The sequence below is a fragment of the Monodon monoceros genome, unplaced genomic scaffold, assembly GCF_005190385.1.
Source record: "Monodon monoceros isolate NGI ecotype Baffin Bay Population unplaced genomic scaffold, NGI_Narwhal_1 Super_Scaffold_21, whole genome shotgun sequence".
NCBI classification, from domain to species: Eukaryota; Metazoa; Chordata; class Mammalia; order Artiodactyla; family Monodontidae; genus Monodon; species Monodon monoceros.
This window is the reverse complement of record NW_021703778.1, coordinates 36,841,520-36,868,040: the sequence shown is the minus strand read 5'-3', so window position 1 is coordinate 36,868,040 and position 26,521 is coordinate 36,841,520. Positions and strand designations below refer to the sequence as shown.

Below are 26,521 nucleotides of genomic sequence, written 5' to 3'. Positions count from 1 at the left end.
AATTTAATTTTTTTATTTTTAATTTTTTTTGGCTGCGCCTCGCAGCATGTGGGATCTTAGTTCCCTGATCTCTGGTCGAACCCGCACCCCCTGCAGTGGAAGCACAGTCTTAACCACTGGATCGCCAGGGAAGTTCCGTAAATCACTTTTTTTTTTTTTTTTTTTTTGCGGTACGCGTACGCGGGCCCCTCACTGTTGTGACCTCTCCCGTTGCGGAGCACAAGCTCCGGACGCGCAGGCTCAGCGGCCATGGCTCACGGGCCCAGCCGCTCCGCGGCATGTGGGATCTTCCTGGACCAGAGCACGAACCCGTGTCCTGCATCGGCAGGCGGACCCTCAACCACTGTGCCACCAGGGAAGCCCCTGGCAATCACTTTTTAAATAGCTTGTTTTCAGCTCTTCTGGTGGTTACCTCTGCATGGAACCCATACTCTTGCTGTCATGCCACTGGCCAGAATCACCACCTGACATTTATTTATTGACCCTTCACAATGAAATATGAGGCTTTACCTCATTTATACCACCCCCTTCACTTTACCCTGCCCTGAATTTTGCTAGTTACATAATACTGGTTCATCTATTGGTTTTTGGGGTAACTTTAGAGTGTCTGACCACTCTCCCCCCCCACTATGTAGGAGGCTACCAGCACCCCAAGCTGTCCATATACTCCCCTTTTATTTTTATTTATTTATTTATTTTAAAAAATTATTTTTGGCTGCGTTGGGTCTTCATTGCTGTGCGCGGGCTTTCTCTAGGTGTGGCGAGCAGGGGCTACTCTTTGGTGCAGTGCGTGGGCTTCTCATTGCGGTGGCTTCTCTTGTTGCGGAGCGCAGGCTCTAGGCACGCAGGCTTCAGTAGCTGTGGCATGTGGGCTCAGTAATTGTGGCTCGGAGGCTCTAGAGCGCAGGTTCAGTAGTTGTGGCGCACGGGCTTAGTTGCTCCGCAGCATGTGGGATCCTCCCGGACCAGGGCTCAAACCCGTGTCCCCTGCACTGGCAGGCGGATTCTTAACCACTGTGCCACCAGGGAAGTACCCCTTTTATTTTTATTTATTGTACTTTTATTTTTACATCATCAAGATTAACGTCTATATCCTGCCCTGTTCTCTAACCATGTTTAAGTCTATACATTGATTCTATTGCAGCTAATCAGCAACATTTATATTACAACAAGCTTCCTTCCCCACTTAGAACTCATGACTCTTGTGCAACTCTAAGGAGGATGTTCACTGTATTCAGACAAACGGATTATGTTTTTGCATATTTTATTAATTACTCAAAATCATGCAGCCATTTCCTTTGTTTTCTATTTGACCTTGGCTCTCTTTTATAATCCTTCCTTGGGAGTTTCTTTTTTTTTTTTAAGATTTTTTTTGCTGTGGGCCTTTTTTTTTTTTTTTTGTGGTATGTGGGCCTCTCACTGTTGTGGTCTCACCCGTTGCGGAGCACAGGCTCTGGACGTGCAGGCTCAGCCGCCATGGCTCACGGGCCCAGCCGCTCTGCAGCATGTGGGATCTTCCCGGACCGGGGCACGAACCCACGTCCTCTGCATCGGCAGGCAGACTCTCAACCACTGCGCCACCAGGGAAGCCCTGCTGTGGGCCATTTTTAAAGTCTTTATTTAATTTGTTACAATATTGCTTCTGTTTTTTATGTTTCCGTTTTTTGGCCCCGAGGCATGTGGGATCTTAGGTCCCCGACCAGGGATTGAACCCGCACCCCCTACATTGGAAGGCGAAGTCTTAACCACTGGACTGCCTGGGAAGTCCCTCCCCAGGAGTTTCTAAGTGCCTTTCTCCTTTTGTTGTTGAGAAGTAACATTTGTGTTCTTTACTGTCATCAATAAAAAAATTCATTTCTTGTTCTTTCTCTATATTGCTTGGGACTTATTTTTCCCGACTTTCTGTTACAATTTGTACAGACTGCTTACTGGACCTGCTGCATAGCTGTGACTCTGGGATTTCTTCTCACTGGACCCATGGGTCAGTTCCTCTGTTTATGGTATACATGATATCACCTTCTTTGCCTTCTAGTCTCCAGGGCTACTGGCATTAATCTGATGTCAGTTTGGTTTTGGTTTGCTTTTTCTTTCCAAGGCTTTCTGGAGTATTTCTGAAGGGGTCCAGAACATGCCACAGTGGCATAAAAATTATTTTGAGCAGAAGGTACCTGAATTTCTGAAATCCATCTGCCAAAAAGCAGAGACTCCCAAAAGAACTCAGTTGTCTTAAATCCCCTCCCCAGGAGCAACCAGAGAAAACTGACTCTTATCATTGGAGATGAGAAGTCTCCATACAACACCTAAACAGACACTGTCACAAAAACTGACATGTCTCCCCGCTATCTTTCTCCTAAGGGCCCATTTATCTTTCCCTCAAATCATTTGTTTCCTCCTAACCCTTCTCCCACCTCTACTTCCCCTATTAAAATGGTACACCAGCCTCAAATTCTAATTGCCCCTTTGAGTCACATTTTCTATGAACTCCCACACATACGTGATTAAATCTGTCTTTTCTCTTGCTAATGTCCCCAACAACTAAATATAACAGAGTGGAAAAAAAGTTTTTCTTCCCTAACATCTCGTTACTCTTGGTATTCTTTTTTTTTTTTTTTGCAGTACGCGGGCCTCTCACTGTTGTGGCCTCCCCTGTTGCGGAGCACAGGCTCCGGACGCGCAGGCTCAGCGGCCATGGCTCACGGGCCCAGCCACTCCACGGCACGTGGGATCCTCCCAGACTGGGGCAGGAACCTGCATCCCCTGCATCGGTAGGCGGACTCTCAACCACTGAGCCACCAGGGAAGCCCCACTCTTGGTATTCTTAAATTTCATCTTATAAAGCATCTTATTTAGCATTAAGTGGGCATATTTAAGAAAAATTTTGGCCACGCTGCGTGGCTTGTGGGATCTTAGCTCCCTGACCAGGGACTGAACCCAGGCCACAGCAGTGAAAACACTGAATCCTAGCCACTAGACCACCAGGGAACTCCCCAAGTGGGCATTTTAATTAAGGGTTTTTTTCTTTTCCATTCTGGGAAATTTTCTTTTATCATTGGTTTGATAATTCCCTCTCTCTACTTTCTATTTCAAAATTTTATTTGTCAGATTTTACATCTCCTAAGAATTGATCTATATTTTGTCTCTCACATTTTCCATATAGCCTTTTGCTCAGGTCTTAAGAAAATTTTCTTGACTTTATCTTCCAACCTTTCCACTAAATTTACTTGCGTCAATCATTTAAAATTTTTAACAGCTCTTTCTCTATTTTCTGTAACATTCTATTATTATTTAAGTCTTTATGAAGATACTAATAAGGAGTTTCCCCTCCCATATCCCCAAAGCTATTGCTTATTTCCTAAATTATCTCTATCCCCAGGGTCAAATACGCTACTTATTTGGTCTTTCGCTTTTTTCTTTTTGGCTGCACCTCACGGCTCACAGGATCTTAATTCCCAGACCAGGGATCAAACCCTCGCCCCTTGCAGTGGAAGTGGGGAGTCCTAACCACTGGACAGCCAGGGAAGTCCCTTGGTCTTCCTCTTGACTTTTTTTTTTTTTTAAAGATTATTTATTTATGGCTGCGTCAGGTCTTAGTTACAGTGAACAGCGGGCTCTTTGTTCAGTGTACGGGTTTCTCTCTAGTTGTGGCACGTGGGCTCAGTAGCTGTGGTGCGTGGGCTTGGCTGCCCCGCAGCATGTGGGATCTTAGTTCCCTGACCAGGGATTGAACTGGCGTCCCATGCATTGCAATATGGATTCTTAACCACTGGACCACCAGGGAAGTCCCCTTGATTGTCTATTTATATTTAGTCTTTAAGGACCAGGTTAAACTTTTTAGGTGGATTTCTTGTTATTTTATATCTAGGTCTTGTTATTTTATATCTAGGTCCCCTCAAATTCCTCCCCTGAATGGGGATATCTAGTTACCAGGTTTGCTTTACGGTAAGTGGGCTGGGTGGCCCCCAAATGCCACTTAGGGGTGCTGGCTCCCAGCTCAGATGTCTCCCTACTCCTCAAGCAGTTTATCTTTGTTCTAGAATCAACTGCAGGCTGCTATTCTATGCAGTTCTTTTGTGAGCAGACTTTCTTTTAACCGTCCCCTCCTATTTTTGGCTCCTCTGCTTTTACTCCCACTCCCCAGGCCTCTGAGCTTCCAAGTCTGAGTCAGCCTGGTGATAATGGGGTTCTACCTGGTTGACAGCCCCTCTGCTGTAACTTTCTCTACATTTATTGTGCATTGTGATTTACTGCATTTCATTCCATTTTTCAATATGCTTCCATCCATTTCGTCAAAGATTTTTAAAACCTCTAATCTGATGATGGTCTCTTTCTGGTTTTCTATGCTGTTATGGATTTAATCCTCATTTTATTTCCTTGCTACTATTTTAATGGGGCCTCAAGTGAAAAAAGAAGACAGATACTTATGCTCATGCTGCCATCCTGAACTGGAAGTCAGTCAATGGGTAATTCTCCAGGGAAGTTATATTCCATTCACTCAGATGAAATTGTATAAACTTTATTATTTTCTTTTTTGTTTGTGGAAACTCATCTTAGTGACTTACATAAATTCTATAAAAATACTTGGTAATAATTCATAAAAACTGTTTTTCTTTTGTTACTCAAAATGGTTTTATTCTAAAACTCTTAGCTTCTATAAGAATACAGAAGAGATTTTTTCTATGCACTTGTAATGAATTCTTTAGAGGTTCAACTTTTTTTTTTTTTTTTGGCTGTGCCGTGCAGCTTGTGGGATCTTAGTTCCCTGACCAGGTACTGAACCTGCGCCCCCTGCAGTGGAAGTGCAGAGTCCTAATCACTGGACCACTAGGAAATTCCCTAAATGTTCCATTTTAATCGATGTAACTCAAACAATAAAGCAGATGACTTACCCAAGAAAATGTCGACCAGCATATTCATAGTAAATCTCCCAGAAGGACCTACATGTTTTATATTTCTTGTTCCTTGTGATGAACTGTGTTCTTGAACAAATCTTACAATATTTTTTACATCATCAGTCACATCTCTTGTCTTATAATCCTATGAATAAAAAGAGATTACCTTTTGCTATAATTAAGATACTGATACCTAGATCGCTAGGATTTAATACTAACTGTAACAGTCCCACAATAAACCATTTCCAGACTAAAACCAAGACCAAAAACCAAGGAAGTTTCAAACGTTCATTCTTTTCTAAGTTCTTATATTAACCTTATGTCTAGAATAATTAGCACTCTATTATATCTATTTCATTTCTGTTTCATAGACAGTTACCTGAGAGCACTCTGTGGGTAGAAATATTCTTTTTCTTTCAAAACCCTTCATACCTCTTTTGGTCACTTACTGGATGGTGACCTTTAGGGATGAAAAACATTGTCCAACCATGCAGATGTATGAGTTCTGATCTCTTTTGGGTCTTTGGTGCCACAGTCAATCCTTTTTATCATCTCCGGTCAGTTCCCTTTCTCATTCCCCTCAGTTGTCTCCAAACTCTGCCAACCATTACTATGTGGTCTTTTGCTATTGTCTATCCTAGTTCTCTAACCCAATACTAAGCACCTGCTGTTCTCAAAAGCTGCATCGTGCTTCTGTGCCTCTGTATATGTAGTTCCTCTACCTTCTAATCCTTGTTCATCCACTACAGTCCTGAAGACAAATAGGTTTCTTGTCCTATACTAACAATTGGTAGTGATTCTGAGGCTCTATCTGGCATCATCATGAAAGAGTGCCCCATCACTCTCTCCAACATCATTCCTGCCTTAATTCTTGGTGACTAGTGTACAGAGATGATCCTCCCACACCTTGGCCTTTGGCAACTTGATCTCCTATACTCCAGTGATCCTGTCCTCCACATATGTCAGCCCCTCACTCCCATGCTCACACCCACTACCTAGCCTTACTAGTATCAGCAACCCTTTTGTTCTCCGACTGCTACCTCCTGCCTTTCTAACTCACGCCATCTAGTTTCTGACTCCAGCAATCCACTGGGACAGCCTATCCACTGATCCTCGTCCTCAGATGTTCAGCTTCAACTCCAGAGCTGATCATTATAACATAACCTTTCATATGCCTTCAACTCCCCTGCCCTTGGGTCACACTGTTTGACAAAACACATGAGATCCAGTTCTCCACCATTCCATGCCTACAGCTGTGTAGCTGAACTTGGCAGGAGAAACACACACAACTATGCTGTTTTCACTTTCAGTACAGGGCCACAAACCTCAAGTGGATCCTTAACGCTGCCAGGTAATCAATGATACATGCTTAGTCTATCTCTCCCCCATTCTCTTGGAATAGGAGTCAGTAAATTACGGCCCATGAGCTGTATACCTGTTTTTGTAAATCAAATTTTATTGGAACACAACTATGGAAAAATCGGTGTATTTATTGTAATTTATGTCTGCTTTTGGGCTAAAATAGCAGAATTGAGTAGTTGTGACAGAGACTGCCCACAAAGTCTGAAATGTTGGGTTGGCCAAAAAGTTCGTTTGGGTTTTTCCAAATAAGATCTTACGGAAACCCGAATGAACTTTTTGGCCAAGCCAATATTTACCACCCTCTGGCCCTTTAAGATAAAGTTTGCTGACCCCGGCTTAGATGACAATTTCACACTTTCTCCTTTCTCTTCAATCCCCACTCTTGTCCTGTCAGATGACTACCTTGCTTCCTACTTTGCTGAGGAAACAAACAATTGGAAGAGAGCTTTCAAAACTTCCTTCACTACATCCATCCCCAGCACCTGCCCCGCATTTTCTCTTCTTTCTTGCTGTTATTATAGACGAACTATCCAAGCTCCTGTCTAAGCCAGTCTTTGTCCTTCTGCACTAGCTCCCAAGCCCCCTTGCTTACTCAGGGACACTGCTTCAGCAATTCTTCCCTCTCCTCACACATCAATTTCCATCCTCCGTAGGTACGTTCCTATCAGCACACAAATATATTATTTCTCCTGTCTCTTCTTGACTCCACTTCCCCTGGCAGCTACAGTTTCATTTCTCTGTTCATCCTTGAAGCAAAACTTGAAAGAATTCTCCATATGCACTGCCTCCAATTTTGCCCCTCTCCACTGAAACTGGTCAAGTCCAGGTCCCATATTTCCGCGGTGCTAAACCCAACGGTGACGTCTCGGTCCTTATAGTACTTGGCTCGGCAGCAGCAGGTGACTAGGGAACGCTCCCTCCTCCCTGATGCACTCCTATGCTTAGTTGCCTTGGTCTTCCTCCTACCTCACTTGTTCTATTTCCTGGTCTCCTTTCCTAGTTCTTCCTCTTCTCCTCAACCTCTTCAAGTCTCAGGGCTCAGTCTTTGGTTTTCTTCTCTTCTGTCTAAACTTATACCAGTGAAGATTTCATCTGCTTTCATGACTTCAAATTCAACTATATGTCAACCACTCCCAGAGTTATGGTATCACCAGCCTCTCTTCAGAATTGCTGGATCCAAGACATATCTAACTCACTACACCCCAGACCAAACCCCTGATCTTCCCTGCCAGCCTTCCCCAAATGTCTCGGCTGAGGGCTGCTCCACTCTTCCAGTTTCTCAGCCCTCCAGGCACCGTTCTGACCGGCCTCCCCTCTCCCCCTGGGCAGGCACTACCCCTCAAAGGCACAGGCATGCCCCCCACCTCAGGGCCTCTGGTCTTGGCTTTAGCCAAGAACATCCGTATTTGAGAGCTGCTCAGCTAACTCCTTTCTTCAAGTCTTCGCTCAGGTCTCATCTTTGCAGTAAGACTTCCCTGGGCCACTGCATCCTGCACCCCATTCATCGTTCCTGACTCCTTACACTGCTGTATTTTTCATCAAAGTTCTTTCCTCTTAACATGTACTTGTAACGTATAGTCTTTATTTAGCCTCCCTCTGCTAGAATGTAAGCTCCACAAGAGTAGGGATCTTTATATTTTGTTCAGTGATGTATCCCAAACTCCTAGAACATTGCCTATCACAGAGCAGGCATTCAACAAATATTTGTTGAATGAGTGAACTGATTAGCGATGTCTACAGAGTGGGGTGTGGTGGGTTGAGATGGCCATAAATCCACAGATTCCACCCCAAGAGAGAGTAAATCACCCTCTGCTTGGCTAGCGCTGCCTACGGTATCACAGTGATATGAACACATACATGTCTGTCTCCCCTCCTGTCTGTGAATTGGCTATATCATGTTCATATGTGAATCCCCAGCACCTTGCACAGATATTTCAAATAATATATCAACTGTGAAAATGCTCTGTAGGGCGCTTCCCTGGTGGCGCAGTGGTTGAGAGTCTGCCTGCCGATGCAGGGGACACGGGTTCGTGCCCCGGTCCGGGAAGATCCCACGTGCCGCGGAGCGGCTAGGCCCATGAGCTATGGCCGCTGAGCCTGCGTGTCCAGAGCCTGTGTTCCATCCACAACGGGAGAGGCCACAACAGTGAGAGGCCCGCATACCACAAAAAAAAAAAAAAAAGCTCTGTAAACTGTGAAGTACAGTAGACATTAAAACATAGAATTACCATGATAGGTACAATACAGTACCTAACGATTGAATTTAACAACCTCCCAAAGTTATTTTTAGGACAGACGATAGCAAACGCATCCTGAAGCTATTGCCCTTACTCTTTACAGTTTTTTAAAAACCAGTTTACAGAGTAATCTAATTGATCTGAATTCAAACACATAGTACACTAGTTACAACCCTTTTGAGAATGAAGATGTTTAAATATAGAGTTGAATGTAAAATATTCTACCTGCCCATGCTGGATCTTTTTGGGTATTTACAGATTAATGATATTTCTTAAATATCCTATAACCACCAAAACAGGTCCAGTATATATATATATATATATATATATATATATATATATATAAATATATATATATATTTTTTTTTTTTTTTTTCTTTTGCGGTACGCGGGCCTCTTACCGCTGTGGCCTCCCTTGTTGCGGAGCACAGGCTCCGGACGCGCTGGCCCAGCGGCCATGGCTCACGGGCCCAGCTGCTACGCGGCATGTGGGATCCTCCCGGATCAGGGCACGAACCCGCGTCCCCTGCATCGGCAGGCGGACTCTCAACCACTGTGCCACCAGGGAAGCCCCAGTATATATTTTTTAACAGGCTTCTACTTCTACGGATATTCCACAGAAATACTATTAAAATGTTTCTATTCCCAATTAACATGGGGAGGAAGCCACCATCCCCTTGTTAAAATCCCTAGGGCCCACTTACTGCAATCTAACTTGTATCTAACTTTTCTAAATTAAGAGAAGAAAAAAAAAATCTTGGCAAGTTCCTCATCACAAAGAATTTAAAACTTTCTTATTTTACCTTTGTTTTACAGCAATTATCACAAGAAACATCTGGGTATTTCTTACAAAAATAAGGATTAAATCCATTTTCGCCAAAGTAAGCCAAAAGCTGTATTCTCCTGCATTCTGTTATATTTTCACAGTAATGTACCATACTATACAAATTATTGAAGTGAGTCTCTTTCGTATGATGGTTTCCATCTTTTTCCACTAAAAGAGATGAAGAACACAGCAAACATACTTATTAGAGTAGAAAAATAGAAAAGAATATCACAGAAATATTTAGAATAGGTTCATATAACTTTAAATATTAAATGAAATAAAATTATTCATAGCACTATATATCAACATGACATGAAGCTATATGATAATTAACTGAATATTTATGTTCATCTTCAAGATTGTAGTTTTGCAGGAATAAACATAGGTTGTCAGGAGTAGCTGAAAAAATTTTGCAACTCTTCATCATTCCCAATGATAAATATCTGAATTATACTTACTATATTTATCAGACAAGGATGTACTGAACCCAGCATCCAAAGCAAGCAGAGCATGGAGCCACGGCAGTGGGCTGTGCATCTCCCTGAGTATCTGGGATCAAAGTGGTTAAGCCAGTGGTTCTGAAACTATGTCCCAAGGACCCCCCAGGGCTGGGCGGGTGCTGCAATGAATTCACAGGGGTGCTGGCAGGTGTTTTAAATTTAAGGGAAACACAGCAATACCTGACATCTGTTGAACACCACACAAGCAACTAGTTGGAGGTAGTTTATGATGTGCTACTTTCCTTCTAATGACATTGTGAAGCTGAAATTTTGGCAGTTGCTATGATAAAAATAAGTACCTCCAAAAAATCAATGCGAAACAGGAAATGAGGGTGGCAGTGTCCAGTCTGATTCCAAGGTCTGAGAACAACATGTACATACTTTTCATTTATAAGCAATTGTTGTTAGTTAAAAATGAAATAAAAATTTTTTTTCTGGTTTATGAGTATTACTTTTTTCAAATGGTTGCTAAGTGTTTAGCATTTAAATACTTACTAAATTATTTGGACCTAACTTAATATAGGTTCTGCTTAAAAACACAAATGGACACACTAAGTTTAAAAGTTTCATTTTTGCACTGAGAATTATCTTGTTATAGTGCAAGAGACATGGAATTTGCAATCAGATGAACCTGGGTTCCATCAGGGCTCTGCCACTTACCTAGCTCTGTATCTCATTTTCCTCTTCTGTAAAACGAGGAGAATAATAGTAGTATCTTTTAGGGTTGTTGTGAAGATTAAATGAAGTGATATACGTAAAGCATTTAAGACAGCAGCATACAGTAAGTGGTAAGGAAACTTCATCATCATTATCACTAACCTTCCCCTTACCGCTGCTGCTGCTCTTGGGGGCAAGTTACAAAACCTTTCTGAAGCTCACTTTTCTCACGGGACTATCTCAAAAGCTAGTGGTTACAAGCAAATAAGGTGAACATTACTTGGCACAGAGCTTGGTAAGTGCCATTTCCCGTGCTTAGTATCTCTACCAGAGTTCATTCAAAAGTGGTCTCAAAACAGGCAATTTTACTTATTTATCTATTAGAAGGGGACTGGTTCAATAAACATGGAATACCATACTATGGAACTCTTGTAGTCAAGCTATGTGTACTAGTTGGAGTCATAATTACACCCTAGTGTTGACTGGAAAAAAATCAGGTCAATATATACATATTAAAAAAGCACATTTATATAATAACTATAAATAGAGTATAACCTTTAAAAATTGTGAATCACTACGTTGTACACCTGAAACTTATATAATACTGTAAATCAACTACATCTTAGGGGAAAAAAAAGCACATATAATGGAATCGCATTTATATTGTAAAAAACCCTGCATTTGGGAAAGGTAAATATCAAATATAAGATATTGCCTAACTCCAATGAAGAGGTAAAGGGATGAGATAGGAGAGGGCTATGTAGGGGTTTTATTTCCTAACCTGGACGGTGGTACGTGACAGTTCATTATTTTTTTCCATTTTACCTTTCTGCATGCTTGAAATATACCAGGATGCATGCAGAAATTGGGCCTGGAAGGATACAAAGGAAATCAGTAACTGGAGTTATTTCTTAGGGCAGGACTGTATATGAGGCATGATTTGGAAATTTTTCAGTCCTCAACACATCTGTATCATTTGAATTTTACATAACAAGCATGTAATACTTTTATCGTAAACATGAATTAAAATAAAACTTCCATATCTATCTAAGTGCCTCTATTTTAAGGAAAACTGGACCCAAAACACCACAACTGCAGGGGTAGATGACAAAAACGAGACTGAGGAGGACAGCATGCGTCCCCGATGGAGCTCAGCTTACTTAGTATAAGCCTCTTCAGTCTGGTCACATCGTGGTAGGTATAGAAGAGCAGGCAGTGAGAGATTTCCCCATCTCTTCCAGCTCTGCCAGATTCTTGGTAGTAACCCTCCACGGATTTAGGGAGGGATGCATGGATCACAAATCGCACATCAGGTTTGTCAATCCCCATTCCAAATGCAATCGTCGCACAGATAACCTGATGTAAAAGCAAAAGCCTATTAGGCTCATAATGCATTTAAAGGAACATTTTTTAAATCAATCAATCAATTAATTTTTGGCTGCATTAGGTCTTCGTTGCTGCGCGCGGGCTTCTTTAGTTGCATTGAGCGGGGGCTACTCTTCGTTGTGGTGCGTGGGCTTCTCATTGTGGTGGCTTCTCTTGTTGCGGAGCACGGGCTCTAGGCGCACGGGCTTCAGTAGTTGTGGCTCACGGGCTCTAGAGCACAGGCTCAGTAGTTGTGGTGCACGGGCTTAGTTGCTCCGCAGCATGTGGGATCTTCCCAGATCAGGGCTCAAACCCGTGTCCCCTGCACTGGCAGGTGGATTCTTAACCACTGTGCCACCAGGGAAGCCCTAAAGGAACATTTTAATAATAGATGCTTCTAGAAGCTTTATCTTCTATCTTTCTTTAAAATGTACTCTATATAAGAGTCTAATATCTTAACTTGGTTCCATTATTTAGCATGACTAATATGAGATTTTCATACTGATAATTTGCAGTTCTATTCAGACCCAGGAAAGTAAAGAGAAGCTCGGTGTGGCAGGCACTTGCTTGTGTGATTTGGGGCTATCACCAAGGGAGCCAGGATCAGCAGCAGTCGCCTCCTGATGTGTTACCACTGTTTGCTTTCATATGTTTTTTTTTTTTTTTTTTTTTTTTTGCGATATGCGGGCCTCCCACCGCTGCGGTCTTCCCCGCCGCGGAGCACAGGCTCTGGACGTGCAGGCCTAGCGGCCATGGCTCATGGGCCCAGCCGCTCCACAGCATGTGGGATCCTCCCGGACCGGGGCATGAACCCGTGTCCCCTGCACCGGCAGGCAGACTCCCAACCACTGCGCCACCAGGGAAGCCCTCTCCTATGTTTTTGATATGGAGGTGTGGGGGTGTAGCTCACCCAGCCATGATACCCCTGTTGCCTCGGTAACTGTGTTTCTCAGGAGCTCTGGTTGTTCCCAGGGCTTGGGCTTTTAGAGGTCACTGCTGCTAGATTTTCCAATGACTCAGGAACAGTGGCACTCTCACCTGCTCCAGGTGAGAACTTACTATCTGTTTTTCCAGTGGTAGCAAGTGATCACACACCAGCTCCTTTTATTCATCAGCTAATTTCAGAGTCAAAACTTGTGAAAACTGTATTGGAACTCGTGGGCAAAAGTCTGAGAGTTGCTTATACTAGGGAAGAAAAAAGGCTGGAGACGTGGATCTTGGTCTATGCAAATTACTCAGTGGAAGCAAGGTGATAGGTAAATTTCAGGAGCTTGATATATCAGTTTTTAGTAAAAAATCTCTTTCAAGCCTATCCATTTCAGTGGCAAATTTAGGACCTATAACCCAGCCAAAAATATTATATCTCCAGGCAAAATTACATTATATAAATAAAGCTGCAATGCTTCTTTTACCACCTAAAAAAATGAATTGCTACTTCAAAAATAGTATTTCAAAAGCAACTGGACGATCTGGCAGCCAGACTGAGGCTAATGACATGATTTCAGTAACTGCAAGTACCACAGCTAGGAACTGCACGCCATGGATGGCAGACGGGGGGTGCTCATCAACGCTGGAGATGCTGGTGGCCTGTACTTTAGGTCAGCCATCCGTCTAAGTTTATGGCACTGCTATCAAAGGCAAATCTCCTTGGAAAGAGAAAGTCTACTGTAGTCTCTAGAGGTGGGAGAGCAGGTGGAGAGGCTGTAAAGCAAGGTGTGTCAGCCCACAGGCACACAGGTTTCCAAGAAGCCTGGGTGCATCTCCCAAGGTCGGGTGAGCACAGGGCTGCGAGGGAGGCTGCAGGCTCATGAGGTGACTATGATACCAATGCCTTCTGAGACTCTTTACTTCTTATAACTGGGAACACTGGCTTTGTGGAGTTGTTAATTCCTTCTTTATTTCTGTGTTGCTTTTAAAACTTCAGGCTAGGGACACAGTGGCACAGTGGTTAAGAACCCGCCTGTCTACGCAGCCCTGGTCCGGGAAGATCCAACATGCCGCAGAGCAACTAAGCCCATGCGCCGCAACTACTGAGCCCATGTGCCACAACTATTGAAGCCTGCACTCTCAACCACTGTGCCACCAGGGAAGCCCAATCATCAGTGTTATTTTTAATAGTAAATAGCTTAAATGTCCTGAGAGCATGATAGGTTACATTATGGTACATCCCTGCCATTAAAAAATGGTTTATGAAGAAATCTTTAATGATATGAAAATGTTCGAATGTTAATGATGGATAAATGTAGGGGAAAATATAATTCAAAAGCGTGTAATCTCGGGCTTCCCTGGTGGCGCAGTGGTTAAGAATCCGCCTGCCAATGCAGGTGACACGGGTTTGAGCCCCGGTCCAGGAAGATCCCACATGCCGCGGAGCGGCTGGGCCCATGAGCCATGGCCGCTGAGCCTGCGCGTCCGGAGCCTGTGCTCCACAACGGGAGAGGCCACAACAGTGAGAGGCCCGCATACCGCAAAAAAACAAAAACAAAAACAAAAACAAAACACTGATGTAAATTCCACATCCATGTTTCAGATTTGAGGCTCTTAAATATGGTCTACCACATTGTTTTCCAGAAAGGCTCTCACGAGTACTACAGGAAATCGTCTCTGACAACACTGTCCCCGACAGTTAATAAAAGTTTGCTAATACATGATCTCACTGTTTTAAATTTTAATTCCTTTGATTATTAGCAAAATTGCACTTAAAAAATTTGTATTTAGCCCTCTGTAGTTCCTCCTTTCCAACAGTTTCTTGATAGCCTTGAGTAATTTACTATTTGAGAAATGTTTTTCTTCTCACATTTTTACAAGGTCTTCATTATGTTTTATTTGAGGAAGCTATAGTTCCCATTTTGCTGTTGCCTTTAATTTTTTTCTACAGATGTAGAAGTGTTTAGTTGTTTAGGTTTTTAATCATTTCTAGCAATTACTTCCTTTTGGGCTGTTTTTAAGCTTAGGTTCTCTTTCACTCAGCATGCATACATTTAAAAATATCTATACCTTTATTTACCTATAATAAACTTTAATATGAGGACTCAGAACAATTCTCCCCATCAGGTAACCAGTACCACTAGTTGAAAAATCCTCCTTTCCTAATTAATTTTGAATGCCTTCCTTATCATATGTTTTTACCTGTTTTCCAGTCTATTTCTGGATTTCTGTTCCATTGATCTTTAATGTATTGCAAAGCCAGTGTTCGTGTGTTATTATTTTCTTGCCAAATTCTTTTGGTTATTTTCACTTGAATATTCTTCCAGGCAAACTTTGGGAAAAGTTTATCAAAGGAAGAAAACACTGCAATTTTGATTAGCTACATATTAATTTGGGAAGAATGCCTTCTAGTTATGTCAGTGAAAATAAACCAGTATTTTACATATCTGAAAAAGCCTTTCTATTGTTTCCAACATAAATGACAATGAGCTGGCATGAAACTCTTAAGTCCCAGCCTTCCCTCTTCTGATTCTGGAGATAGTTCGCTTCTGTTTTTTTAATTTAGTGTAACTGTCTCAGGCATGTCTATTACTCGTTCTTTTTTTTTTTTAATTTTATTTATTGATTGATTGATTTTGGGCTGCATTGGGTCTTCGTTGCCGTGTGCAGGCTTTCTCTAGTTGCAGCGAGTGAGGTCTACACTTCATTGCGGTGCGTGGGTTTCTCATTGCAGTGGCTTCTCTTATTGTGGAGCATGGGCTCTAGCACACGGGCTTCAGTAGTTGCAGCATGTGGGCTCAGCAGTTGTGGCTCGCAGGCTCTAGAGCGCAGGCTCGCTATTTGTGGTGCATGGGCTTAGTTGGTCCGCGGCATGTGGGATATTCCCGGACCAGGGATTGAACCCTTGTCCCCTGCATTGGCAGGCGGACTCTTAAGCACTGCGCCACCAGGGAAGTCCCTCTCGTTCTTTGTTGAGTAACCTATTTTTTTATCTTCATGAATACAATTTCTTATAACTGTAAATCAAACAAAATGTTCTGAACTATGTCTACATGTAAGTTTTTCCCCAGTGATCTTGAGATAACTCTTAAATTTGTTACATATTTGTTATGTATTTATTTATAATACCTTTGACTACTCTATTGATCTCAACTATCTCTATTTCTTTTTTGGGTATACTTATTATTCTTAGGCTGAACCCCTACTCTCCCAGCTACCAATAATTTTTTTGTTTTTTTCTGTTCAATTTTCATATGTTTTTTTTCCCTTCACATTCTCAAGTTATTCACTACATAACTGATTCAAACGTCTGCATTGAACTGAACCATTTGTGTCTTGATATATAATTCTATTTGTTTTATTTTTCTTGTATTTTCCTATCTGGATAAACTGACTTTTTATTTATCCCTTCATCTCAGCCTCTTCACAACATCTTCTTATGGCAAACTGTTTCTAGTTCATATAAGTCAAGTCTTCTTAAATCTTTCTGAGGATATTAAGCTGATATCCTCTAAGATTTCCTTTTGTTTTCCCTCAGGAAATAATTTTGGGAGATACTTTTCCTTCTGAATCTTCACAGTAATGATTTCTTTTTTTGTGAGCTGAAAACTTCATAGGCTACAAAAAAATTATTAGTCATTCTCCTCAAATTCATCCTTGTATGTAGAGAGATCTATCCAAGTTTCATATTTGCCACAGTATGGGATGCCCTAGAATGTTCTTGCTTCCTTCTTGATCTACTTGGGTGATAAATTTATCCTCTCAGAAGTAGATGCTCAACATCATTAGTTATTAGGGAATGCAAACAAAAATCACAACGAGATACCACTTTACATACACTAGGATGGATATAGTAAAAAAAAAGACAATGATAAGTGTTGGTGAGATGGAGACATGGGAACCTCATACATTGCTGGTAGGAATGCAGAATTTTGTAGCTGCTTTGCAAAACAGTTTGGCAGTTCCTCAGAAAGTTAAACAGAGTTTCCATATGACTGAGCAATTCCAATCTTACATCTACCCAAGAGAACTGAAAACATGTTCACACAAAAACCTGTACAGAAATGTTCACAGACGCATTATTCACAATAGTCAAAAAGTGGATACAGGGACTTCCCTGGTGGCACAGTGGTTAAGAATCTGCCTGCCGATGCAGGGGACACGGGTTCGAGCCCTGGTCTGGGAAGACCCCACATGCTGCAGAGCAACTAAGCCAGCGTGCCACAACTACTGAGCCTGCGCTCTAGAGCCCGCGAGCCACAGCTACTGAACCCGCGCGCCTAGAGCCTGTGCTCCACGGCAAGAGAAGCCACCGCAATAAGAAGCCCACGCACCGCAATGAAGAGTAGCCCCCGCTCGCTGCAACTAGAGAAAGCCCGCACGCAGCAACAAAGACCCAATGCAGCCAAAACAAAGAAAAAAGGAAAAAAAAGTGGATATAACCCAAATGTCTACCAAGTGATGAATGGATAACAAACTGTGGTACTTCCATACAATGGAATATTATCCAGCCACAAAAAGGAGTGACGTACTGATACATGCTACAATATGGATAAATCTTGAAAACATGCTAAGTAAGAGAAATCAGTCACAGAAGAACACATACTGTATGATTCCATTTATATGAAATGTCCAGAATAGGAAACTCTATAGAGACAGATTAGTAGTAGTTAATAGATTAGTGGTTGCCAAGGACCGGGTGTTAGGGGAGTGAGGAGTGACTGCTAGTAGATATGGGGTTTCTTTCTGGGATGATGAAATGTTCTGGCATCAGACAGTGGTGACAGTTGCACGACCTTGTGAATGTACTAAACTCCACTGACTTGTAAACTTTGGAAGGGGGAATGGTATGGTATGTGAATTACATCTCAATAAAAAGTTTTTTTGATTTAAGAAAGAAAAAGTGGTTTCCCTGGTGGCGCAGTGGTTAAGAATCCACCTGCCAGTGCAGGGGACACGGGTTCAAGCCCTAGTCCAGGAAGATCCCACATGCCGTGGAGCAACTAAGCCCGTGTGCCATAACTACTGAGCCTGCATTCTACAGCCCGCGAGCCACGACTACTGAGCCTGTGTACCACAACTACTGAGCCCACGTGCCACAACTACTGAAGCCCGTGCGCCTAGAGCCCATGCTCCACAACAAGAGAAGCCACCCCAGTGAGAAGCCCAAGCACTGCAACGAAGAGTAGCCTCTGCTCACCACAACTAGAGAAAGCCTGCATGCAGCAATGAAGACCCAATGCAGCCAAAAACAAACAAACAAATAAATAAAATAAATTTTAAAAAAAGAAAGAAAAAGCAATTTTAGATGTCTCAAAAAACATCAGTTTTTAAATCTGCCTTATTTTGATGTTTACTACCTTTAAGGTGAAAACAATTTTCATCCTACACGTACAAGGTGGCTTATATACTATAAAATATTGTTTCCTTTGTTTATTTTAAAAAATGTTACCTGGCAGCCATCCTGATTAATCCACTTGTGCTGTACTTCATCTCTGGCAGAGTCACTGAGGCCAGCATGATACGCCAGAGCAGCGAGACCATCTTTCTGTAATGTGTCAGCCACTGTGTCACATTCTCGCCTGGAAAGGCAGTAAATTATCCCTGAGTCATCTGCCAAGAAACCAAACAGTATTGTGAAACAAGGACTTTTAACATAAATAACACAACCTACATTATGTTCTCAGAAATATCTGAATTGTAAACAGAGGTATAGTTTTCTCCACAGTTTTCTTACAGCAGAGGAAAACCACATAGGTAGAATAAGTCAAGCAACGTATCACGTGCACTGGAAATGACAAGATTTAACCTTTAATCCTGTCCCTCCAAATAACTCCTTAGGTAGACTTGGAGGAACTCTGGGCTCTGTTTCACACTTGCTATAAAATGGAAAGGCACTCTTCATAAACTGTAGAAAGCATATGGCAATACCTATCAAGAGCCTTAGAAATGCTCTTTTTTTTTTTTTTGCGGTACGCGGGCCTTTCAGTGTTGTGGCCTCTCCTGTTGCGGAGCACAGGCTCCGGACGCGCAGGCTCAGCGGCCATGGCTCACAAGCCTAGCCGCTCTGCGGCATGCGGGATCTTCCCGGACCGGGGCACGAACCCGTGTCCCCTGCATCGGCAGGCGGACTCTCAACCACTGCGCCACCAGGGAAGCCCAATGCTCCTAACTTTTGATTCAGTTTCTTTCTAGGAAACAAATCTAGGAAATAAAGTGATCCAAGGACTTATTATATAAGAAGTTTTGTTTGTAATTTTTAAAATTATAAGGGCCAGAAAAATCTTAAGGGCCAGCATTAGGACAATAATTAAGAAAGGAATTTATAAACTAAAACAAATTGCAACTATTAAGTGTTTTCTAAGTTTTTAAAATGACATGAGAAAATGTTTAAAATATAAAACAGGGTAAAGGTAGAAACACTGTAGATACAGTATGCTAATGGAAAGAAAAATGCATACAAAAATTATTGGAAGGAAATAAACCAAAATGGTAACAGTGACTTGTCCTATGGTGAGGCTTGTCTTTTGATTCTTTCTTTCTTTTTGTTGCTTTCTAAATTTTCTTCACTATATTTCTTGCTGTTTGTATGTATGCTATTTTTAAAATCAAAAAATAAAAGGTATTAAAGAAAAAGTCATCTCTCTGTGGCAGAGCCAAAGATACAGATACACACACAAGCTATTATTTATATTAGGTGCCTGGGAGAGGGGGGGACTGGAAAAGGAAATTACTGACTTTTTCTTGGTCTATCTCTGCATTGTTTGATTTATTCAAACAAATACGTATACTAATTAAAGAAAATGAAATAGAGATGTTTAACAAAAAAATTCTCCATGGAAAAGTAGAAAAGAGGTTACATGGAAAACTACCATGAATTTCAGAATCTCATTTTAGTTAATATAACTCAAGGGCAGACACACTTGGGAGAAGGCACTAAAACAGAGCTGTGTAATTCATTAACTGATAGAAGCCAGAGGAAAGACAGTGAAACCATGAATTACAATACAGGTGTGTAGGAGGGAGTATTTAATACACTTTTTGTTAGGGTTTATTGTTAACAAACCAAATGAGATTTTATAATTTCCAGAATTGAGAGAGTTGCAATATTCTGCTCTATGAATAGCAAGTTAGTGCTATCATAATGAGAAAAGAAATGTTTAATATGCAATTTTATATATTCAATTGTGGTACTAAAAAGACACTTATTACTTCTAGACATGATTTATCACATGGCTGTACTCACGTGGGTGATGCTTTCTGATCCATTCTAAGCAATCAAATGCCACCTTTTTTGGTTTTTTGGGTAACACGTAGTATTTTAGATTATGTCTGTTGAAGCTCATGCTAAACCTAAAAAAAGTTGCAAACGTAAAATTTTGTTATTATGAGAAAATACAGTTTTAGCCATCTTCAAAAATTAAATGCTGATTTTCCACCATGCAAACCTAATTATCAAGTTGTCTTAAAGTGAATGTAGCTACTGGCAGCTTACATGATAAAACACAGATGGAAGTTAGGTTAAGGATTAAGAATGGTGATAAGGAGGCAACGTCTACAGGACTAGTTATTAACAAAGAATCAGAAGGAATGCAGAAGAGAAAAACCTGTAGAAAAGACAGCAGCCAGCCTCTAAGATGAGGGGGATTAAAAGCAGAGATGGCTAAAACGTTATTTAAAAGATTAAGAAAATCATAGAGAAAACATACGTTACTTTAGGCCACCAACTCCCCCAAATTTTGACTGTGTACAGAAGAGTGAGGAACTGGTTGCAGGGCTGCAGGAGCTCAAGCCTGCAGACCCTGATCTCTGTACTTTGGCTGTGTGCCCAAGGGGAGTGTGGCTGACTCCGAGACAGATGTGCTCCTCTTTCTCTGGCCTTTTGCTCTTGGTCCCACACTTCCTCCCACTTCCTTAGTGAGCTCTTCCTCTCCATTATCTTTCTTGTGCTTCAGTCTCTTCTGTGAACTCTTCCCTTTTATCTCTGCATATGTTCTAGGACCCCCAATCCTAAAACCAACAAAAGCTTCTCTTGACCCTACATACATTCCACTGCAGCTGGCATCCCTCCTCGTTCCTTCCCTCCAAAGGCAAGTTTCTAAGACTCATGCCCCCAACCAACCAACCATACATCCAATTTCAACTCTCATCATTTCCATTCTGGCTTTCGCCATTACCATTCTACCAAAATTGTTTTAGCAAAGCTTTTATTTTATTTACTTATTTTGTGGCTGCACCACGTGGCAGGCGGGATCCTAGTTCCCCGATCAGGGATGGAATCTGCACCCCTTGCGGTGGAAGCGCACAGACTTAATCACTGGACCACCAGGGAAATCCTATCAAAGCTTTTAAAAACTGAAGGGTAAGGGAATTGTTACAGGGCCCTTGGCCCTGACGACACCCTCCAGCTGTGCCAGGTTCCAACATTGCCACAGAAAGGAGAGAGAACACTATCTAATGAGTTAAAGTTAGAGCACAAAGACATCTCAGTGCCTGGGTGGACGGAAGGAAACAAAGAGACCATGAACAGCAATAACCTGTGGTAAGGAGGTTGCCTCTAGACAGGGGGTGGGGATCAGAGGGAGGAAAGATGGGGAATAAAACCACTGCCTTTCTGTCTTTGTATCTAAGTCCAAGCTAGATGGGTCCAGGTTTTGTTGCCATTGATAAGATAAGCATTTAGTTTTAGGACTAAAGAACGCAACACTTCACATGTGGAGGGCAGTAGTCGTGTTCTTGAAGGGGCTGCAATACAGATAAGAAGGCCATGCAGTAGGCAGTGGTTCTTTCAACTGTGCAGGTAATCTTTCAACTGTGTCTGGTGCGCTCACTGGTCTGTAAGTTAGTTAGTTACTTATTTATTTATTTATTTATGGCTGCGTTGGGTCTTTGTTGCTGTGTGTGGGCTTTCTCTAGTTGCGGCGAGCAGGGGCTACTCTTTGTTGCAGTACGCGGGCTTCTCATTGTGATGGCTTCTCTTGTTGCAGAGCATGGGCTCTAGGCATGCGGGCTTCAGTAGTTGTGGCATGTGGGCTCAGCAGTTGTGGCACGTGGGCTCAGTAGTTGTGGCATGTGGGCTCAGTAGTTGTGGCTCGCGGGCTTACTTGCTCCGTGGCATGTGGGATCTTCCTGGACCAGGGCTTGAACCCGTGTCCCCTGCACTGGCAGGCGGATTCTTAACCACTGCGCCACCAGGGAAGCCCCACGCACGCTGGTCTTTTGTCAGACCTCATTCTCTTACCTCTCCACGCGGTTGGCTATCCTTACCGAAAACTCTATTAGTGCTCACACCTGTGGGGTTTCTCCCCCTTACCTCTCTGACTTCTTCCTCTCCTTCTCTCCTTTCCTTGCTTACTCCTTAAGTGAGAATCACCCCCCAAAATGCTTGGCTCTTCTTTCTTCTTCCCCTATATTACCTTCTTCAGGGACCTCACTCTCACTGCTTTAAACAGCACCAAATATCATTCCTGCAAGTCCCAACTTGCACCCCCAGCTTAGACCTCTTTTCAGAGTTCTAAACCACAGTCCAACTTCTTTCAGGTCAGTGGTCTAAAGTTGGGGTGTGCATACCCCTAGGGTTCACAAAGACTTTCCAAAGGTACATGAGCGAAGACAATTTTAAAGGAATCAATTTCCAGATCCTCTGTTTTCACACTTACGAATTTCCCCCTAAAGATGGATCTGAGAATGCCTGTAGTCAGGACACCCTGCTTGTTACTCCTACCCTGTTTTTTCCTTTTACAATTGTCTCTCACTTTTGGAAAACAAACAAATTTTACTTTTCACCCATTCTCAACTTTACCACTGTGCATTGTTTTGGACATAAAAACCTCCAGTACACCAAATAAAACAAATTGAAATATAGTATGGGTGTAGATGAAACTTTCTCTAATCCAAATACCAGAAACTCTTGGTAGGGCTTCATGTCTCTAAGTGTTTTACATTATTTCTGTTAAGAGTAAAGTATAACATCAGGAATAAAGTATTTTGGCCTTTATTGGGGTGTTCTGATTTCAGATATACTGAGAGTAAGGTGGTGGGAGAGAAGATGATTCTCACTTTATGAAGTTGCTTCTTTCATTCCTATTGTCATAAAACGCATTACTCTGAGGGTCTTGTGAGACTACTGTTAAACAATACTTTGAAACCATCCCTCTTAAGATATCATTTAGGGCTTCCCTGGTGGTGCAGTGGTTAAGAATCCACCTGCCAATGCAGGGGACACGGGTTCGAGTCCTGGTCCGGGAAGATCCCACATGCCGTGGAGCAACTAAGCCCATGCACCACAACTACTGAGCCTGCACTCTAGAGCCTGCGAGCCACAACTACTGAGCCCGTGTGCCACAACTACTGAAGCCTGCACGCCTAGAGCCCATGCTCCGCAACAAGAGAAGCTACTGCAGTGAAAACCCCGTGCACCACAACAAAGAGTAGCCCCCGCTTGCTGCAACTACAGAGAGCCCGCGCGCAGCAATGACGACCCAACGCAGCCAAAAATAAATAAATAAAATGTTTAAAAAATGCTGAAAAATATCCATTAAAAAAAAAGATATCATTTCTATGTACAAAACACTTAGAGATCTTTTAGTGCTTGAAATGGCAGAAGAATGTGTAGCAGATTGTGGCAAAAAAGATGGTAGATAAAGGACTTGATATGCCCATAGACTCTTTTTTTTTTTTTTGCGGTACACGGGCCTCTCACTGTTGTGGCCTCTCCCGTTGCGGAGCACAGGCTCCGGACGCGCAGGCTCAGCGGCCATGGCTCACGGGCCCAGCCGCTCTGCGGCATGTGGGATCTTCCCGGACCGGGGCGCGAACCCATGTCCCCTGCATCGGCAGGCAGACTCTCAACCACTGTGCCACCAGGGAAGCCCGCCCATAGACTCTTTTGATTGTTCTGTCAATCATTTACAATCACTGCCACAGCAAAGGAAACTGCAGTCCTGATAAAATTAAGGCATAAAAAGAATTGCCCAGGAATACAAATGATGTAGATATTCTTGAAACTTATTTGATATGATTTGGGCTTAAGTTGGGAATGGTGCATGTGTCTGTCTCCCTACCAATAGGAATGCTGAAATGATTATACACAAGAATGGCTTTACTGCTCTTCCCTACAAATTACACTTTAATTTCAGAACCATGTTTCATACATTAAAAAAAAAAAAGCTTTGGGTCAAAAAAAGAGAGACAACAGCAAGCGCTGGTGGAATCAGAACCCACTATACCACCGGCGGGAATGTAAAATGGTGCAGCCACTTTGGGAAACAGTCTGGCAAAAGGTTAAAACAGTCCTCAAAAGGTTAAAAATAGTTACCATACGACCCAACAATTCCACTCCTGGGTATATACCCAAGAGAAATGAAAATACAGGTACACACAAAACCTTTTGTTTGTGAATGTTCATATGCAGTTCAAACCCATGTTGCTCAAGGGTCCACTGTATTCACACAATTTGTTATAATGAGAAAGTTAACAGTCTCTTACAGTTCATTACATATAACATATCTTACTTGGCCTGTTGGAAAACGGGATGTTTGGAATTAACAGATATTCTAGTTAGGGAGAGTTCACATCAATTGATGAATGGATAAATAAAATGTGGAATGCCTATTCAATGGAAGATTATTCAGCCATAAAAAGGAATGAAGTTCTGATATGTGTTACAACACGGATGACCCTTGAACACAGGTTAAGTGAAAGAAGACGGGCACAAATGAGGAGAGAATGGGGAGGGCTGCTGAGTACTAGGTTTCTTTTTGGGGTGATGAAAATGTTCTAAACTTAGATTCGGGGGATGGTTGCACAACTCTGAAAATACAAACAAACGCACTAAATTCTAACCTTTAAATGGGTGAATTTTGTGGTGTGTCAATTATATCTCAATATTTTCTTTTCTAAAAAAGCTTTGGATTCCAAAATATCTTCACGATGGGAGTACTGATGTTGCCATTAAAATGGTAAATATTATTAGTTCCAGGGTGTCAAACTCATGTCATTTTAAGTGATGTGTCAGGAAATGGAATCAATTTGCACTCAGCTCTTGTTGCTCTTGGAACTGAGGCACTGTCATGAGGATACGCACTAAGTAGTTTATGTGAACTGAAAAACAAAGTTAGAATTTTTTTTTATATGTAAGAAAATAAGTTTGGCCAATTGGTTTGGCAATGACAACTGGCTTTGCCAGTTAGGTTATATGGTAGTCATGTGCCACTGTTTGAATAGTTTTGACAAAACTATTATTTAAAAGCATATCAGGGACTTCCCTGGTGGTCTCATGGTTAAGAATCCGCCTTCCAATGCAGGGGATGCGGGTTCGATCCCTGGTTGGGGAACTAAGATCCCACATGCTGCCGGGCAACTAAACCCACGTGCTACAACTACTGAGTACGCGGGTCACAACTAGAGAGCCCATGTGCCACAACTACAGAGCCCACATGCCCTGGAGCCTGTGTGCCACAACTACTGAGCCCATGTGTCACAACTAGAGAGAAGCCCGCACCCTGCAACGATGAGCCCGCTCACTGCAGCGGAGGATCCAGCATGCCGCAACGAAGGTCCAAGTTAACAGAAACTAAGAACCGACGCAGCCAAAAATAAAAGGAATAAATATTAAAAAAAAAAAAAAAAGTTGAGGACTAGGAAAGCATATTAAGAGTCCCTGCACACAGCAGAGAAGACAGATAAGCTCTCTGAGGGACGGGTATAAAGAAAATTATTTAAAAAAAAGAAAAGCATATCACCTGATTAAAAATATATGTCAAAAATATACTAGGAAAGGTGTACTGAAACTAATAGTATTTTGATTTCCCCAACTCCTTCAAATATACTGGACACAAGATTCACCTGACTGAAAGAGTAACACAAATACTTAATAGTCATTAGAAAAGTTTTGGTAAAGCATTTTTTTTAGGGTATATTTCCCAGAAAAAGTAAAGTGAGTAACTAATGATCTGACTTATTTTGTCAGTCAGATGGTTTTCAATTCTTCGCTTTTCACAATATTTTCAGGACTCAATTGAGATGTCAGCTGACAGATCATTAAAAATAATTTTTGATGACAGATCATATAATTTTGGCATTTACATCAGAAGGAATTCGAATAATTGAGCGTTAATACTGTAATAAAATGTTTTCCATTCCTATCTACATGTTTATGTGAGCAACATTTCTCAATGCTATAAAATATACCTATAAAAATAAGAAATATGAACAGACTTGATTTATCCATAGATATATGTACTAATTGGGAAAAAGCCCTATCTCATTAAGTTACACATTCCCCATCAAAATTTATACTTAAGAATTATTTTCAAAAATATTTAAGCTATTCTGATCAGTCAGGTACTACTAATGATTATATATAATTAGGACAAAAATTTTGGTATAGGAAATTTAAAAATAATTTATATATATATTTTTCTTGCAGGTAAATATGACAGAGTAAGCAACAGGCTTCATGCATAAAAATAGGATAAAATTAGGATAAAATTCTGTAGGGAAACTGAAAGAGATATATGAGTTTGAAAAGAAAAGGGGATATTAAAAAACCTGTTAAAGAGTTAAAATTTTTATTATGTCTTCTATAAGTGGGAGATAGTAGGTACAGAATTGCTATATTATGTTTATAGTCTACTGGATACATTTAAAGGAGCTAAGTAACAATTCTGTTTAAAAATGTTATTTACAACAGACCACTGTTCTCTTTATTTAAACTCATGTTGAGGAATTCCCTGGTGGTTCAGCGGTTAGGACTCC

The 26,521-nt window shown here is 41.7% G+C and overlaps 1 protein-coding gene across 20 annotated transcripts in view; it reads right to left on the bottom strand.

The window, feature by feature from the left end:
* The window catches only part of BLM (BLM RecQ like helicase), a 123,188-nt gene that overhangs the window by 49,303 nt on the left and 47,364 nt on the right, over window positions 1-26,521 (bottom strand). For 13 of the 20 annotated variants that reach the window (XR_003795878.1, XR_003795880.1, XR_003795879.1 and 10 more), the window contains 5 exons: window positions 20,010-20,116; window positions 18,216-18,376; window positions 11,632-11,827; window positions 9,292-9,482; window positions 4,887-5,034 (listed from right to left, as the gene is read on the bottom strand). Coding sequence is in view for 6 of the 20 variants with exons in the window: in XM_029237725.1 (XP_029093558.1) it covers window positions 4,887-5,034; window positions 9,292-9,482; window positions 11,632-11,827; window positions 18,216-18,376; window positions 20,010-20,116 (803 nt within the window). In the remaining 14 variants the exon portion in view is untranslated. Of the gene's footprint in view, window positions 1-4,886; window positions 5,035-9,283; window positions 9,483-9,882; window positions 9,934-11,631; window positions 11,828-18,215; window positions 18,377-20,009; window positions 20,117-26,521 lie in introns of those variants that run through there. The other 7 variants (XM_029237730.1, XR_003795885.1, XR_003795888.1 and 4 more) reach the window with 7 other exon arrangements.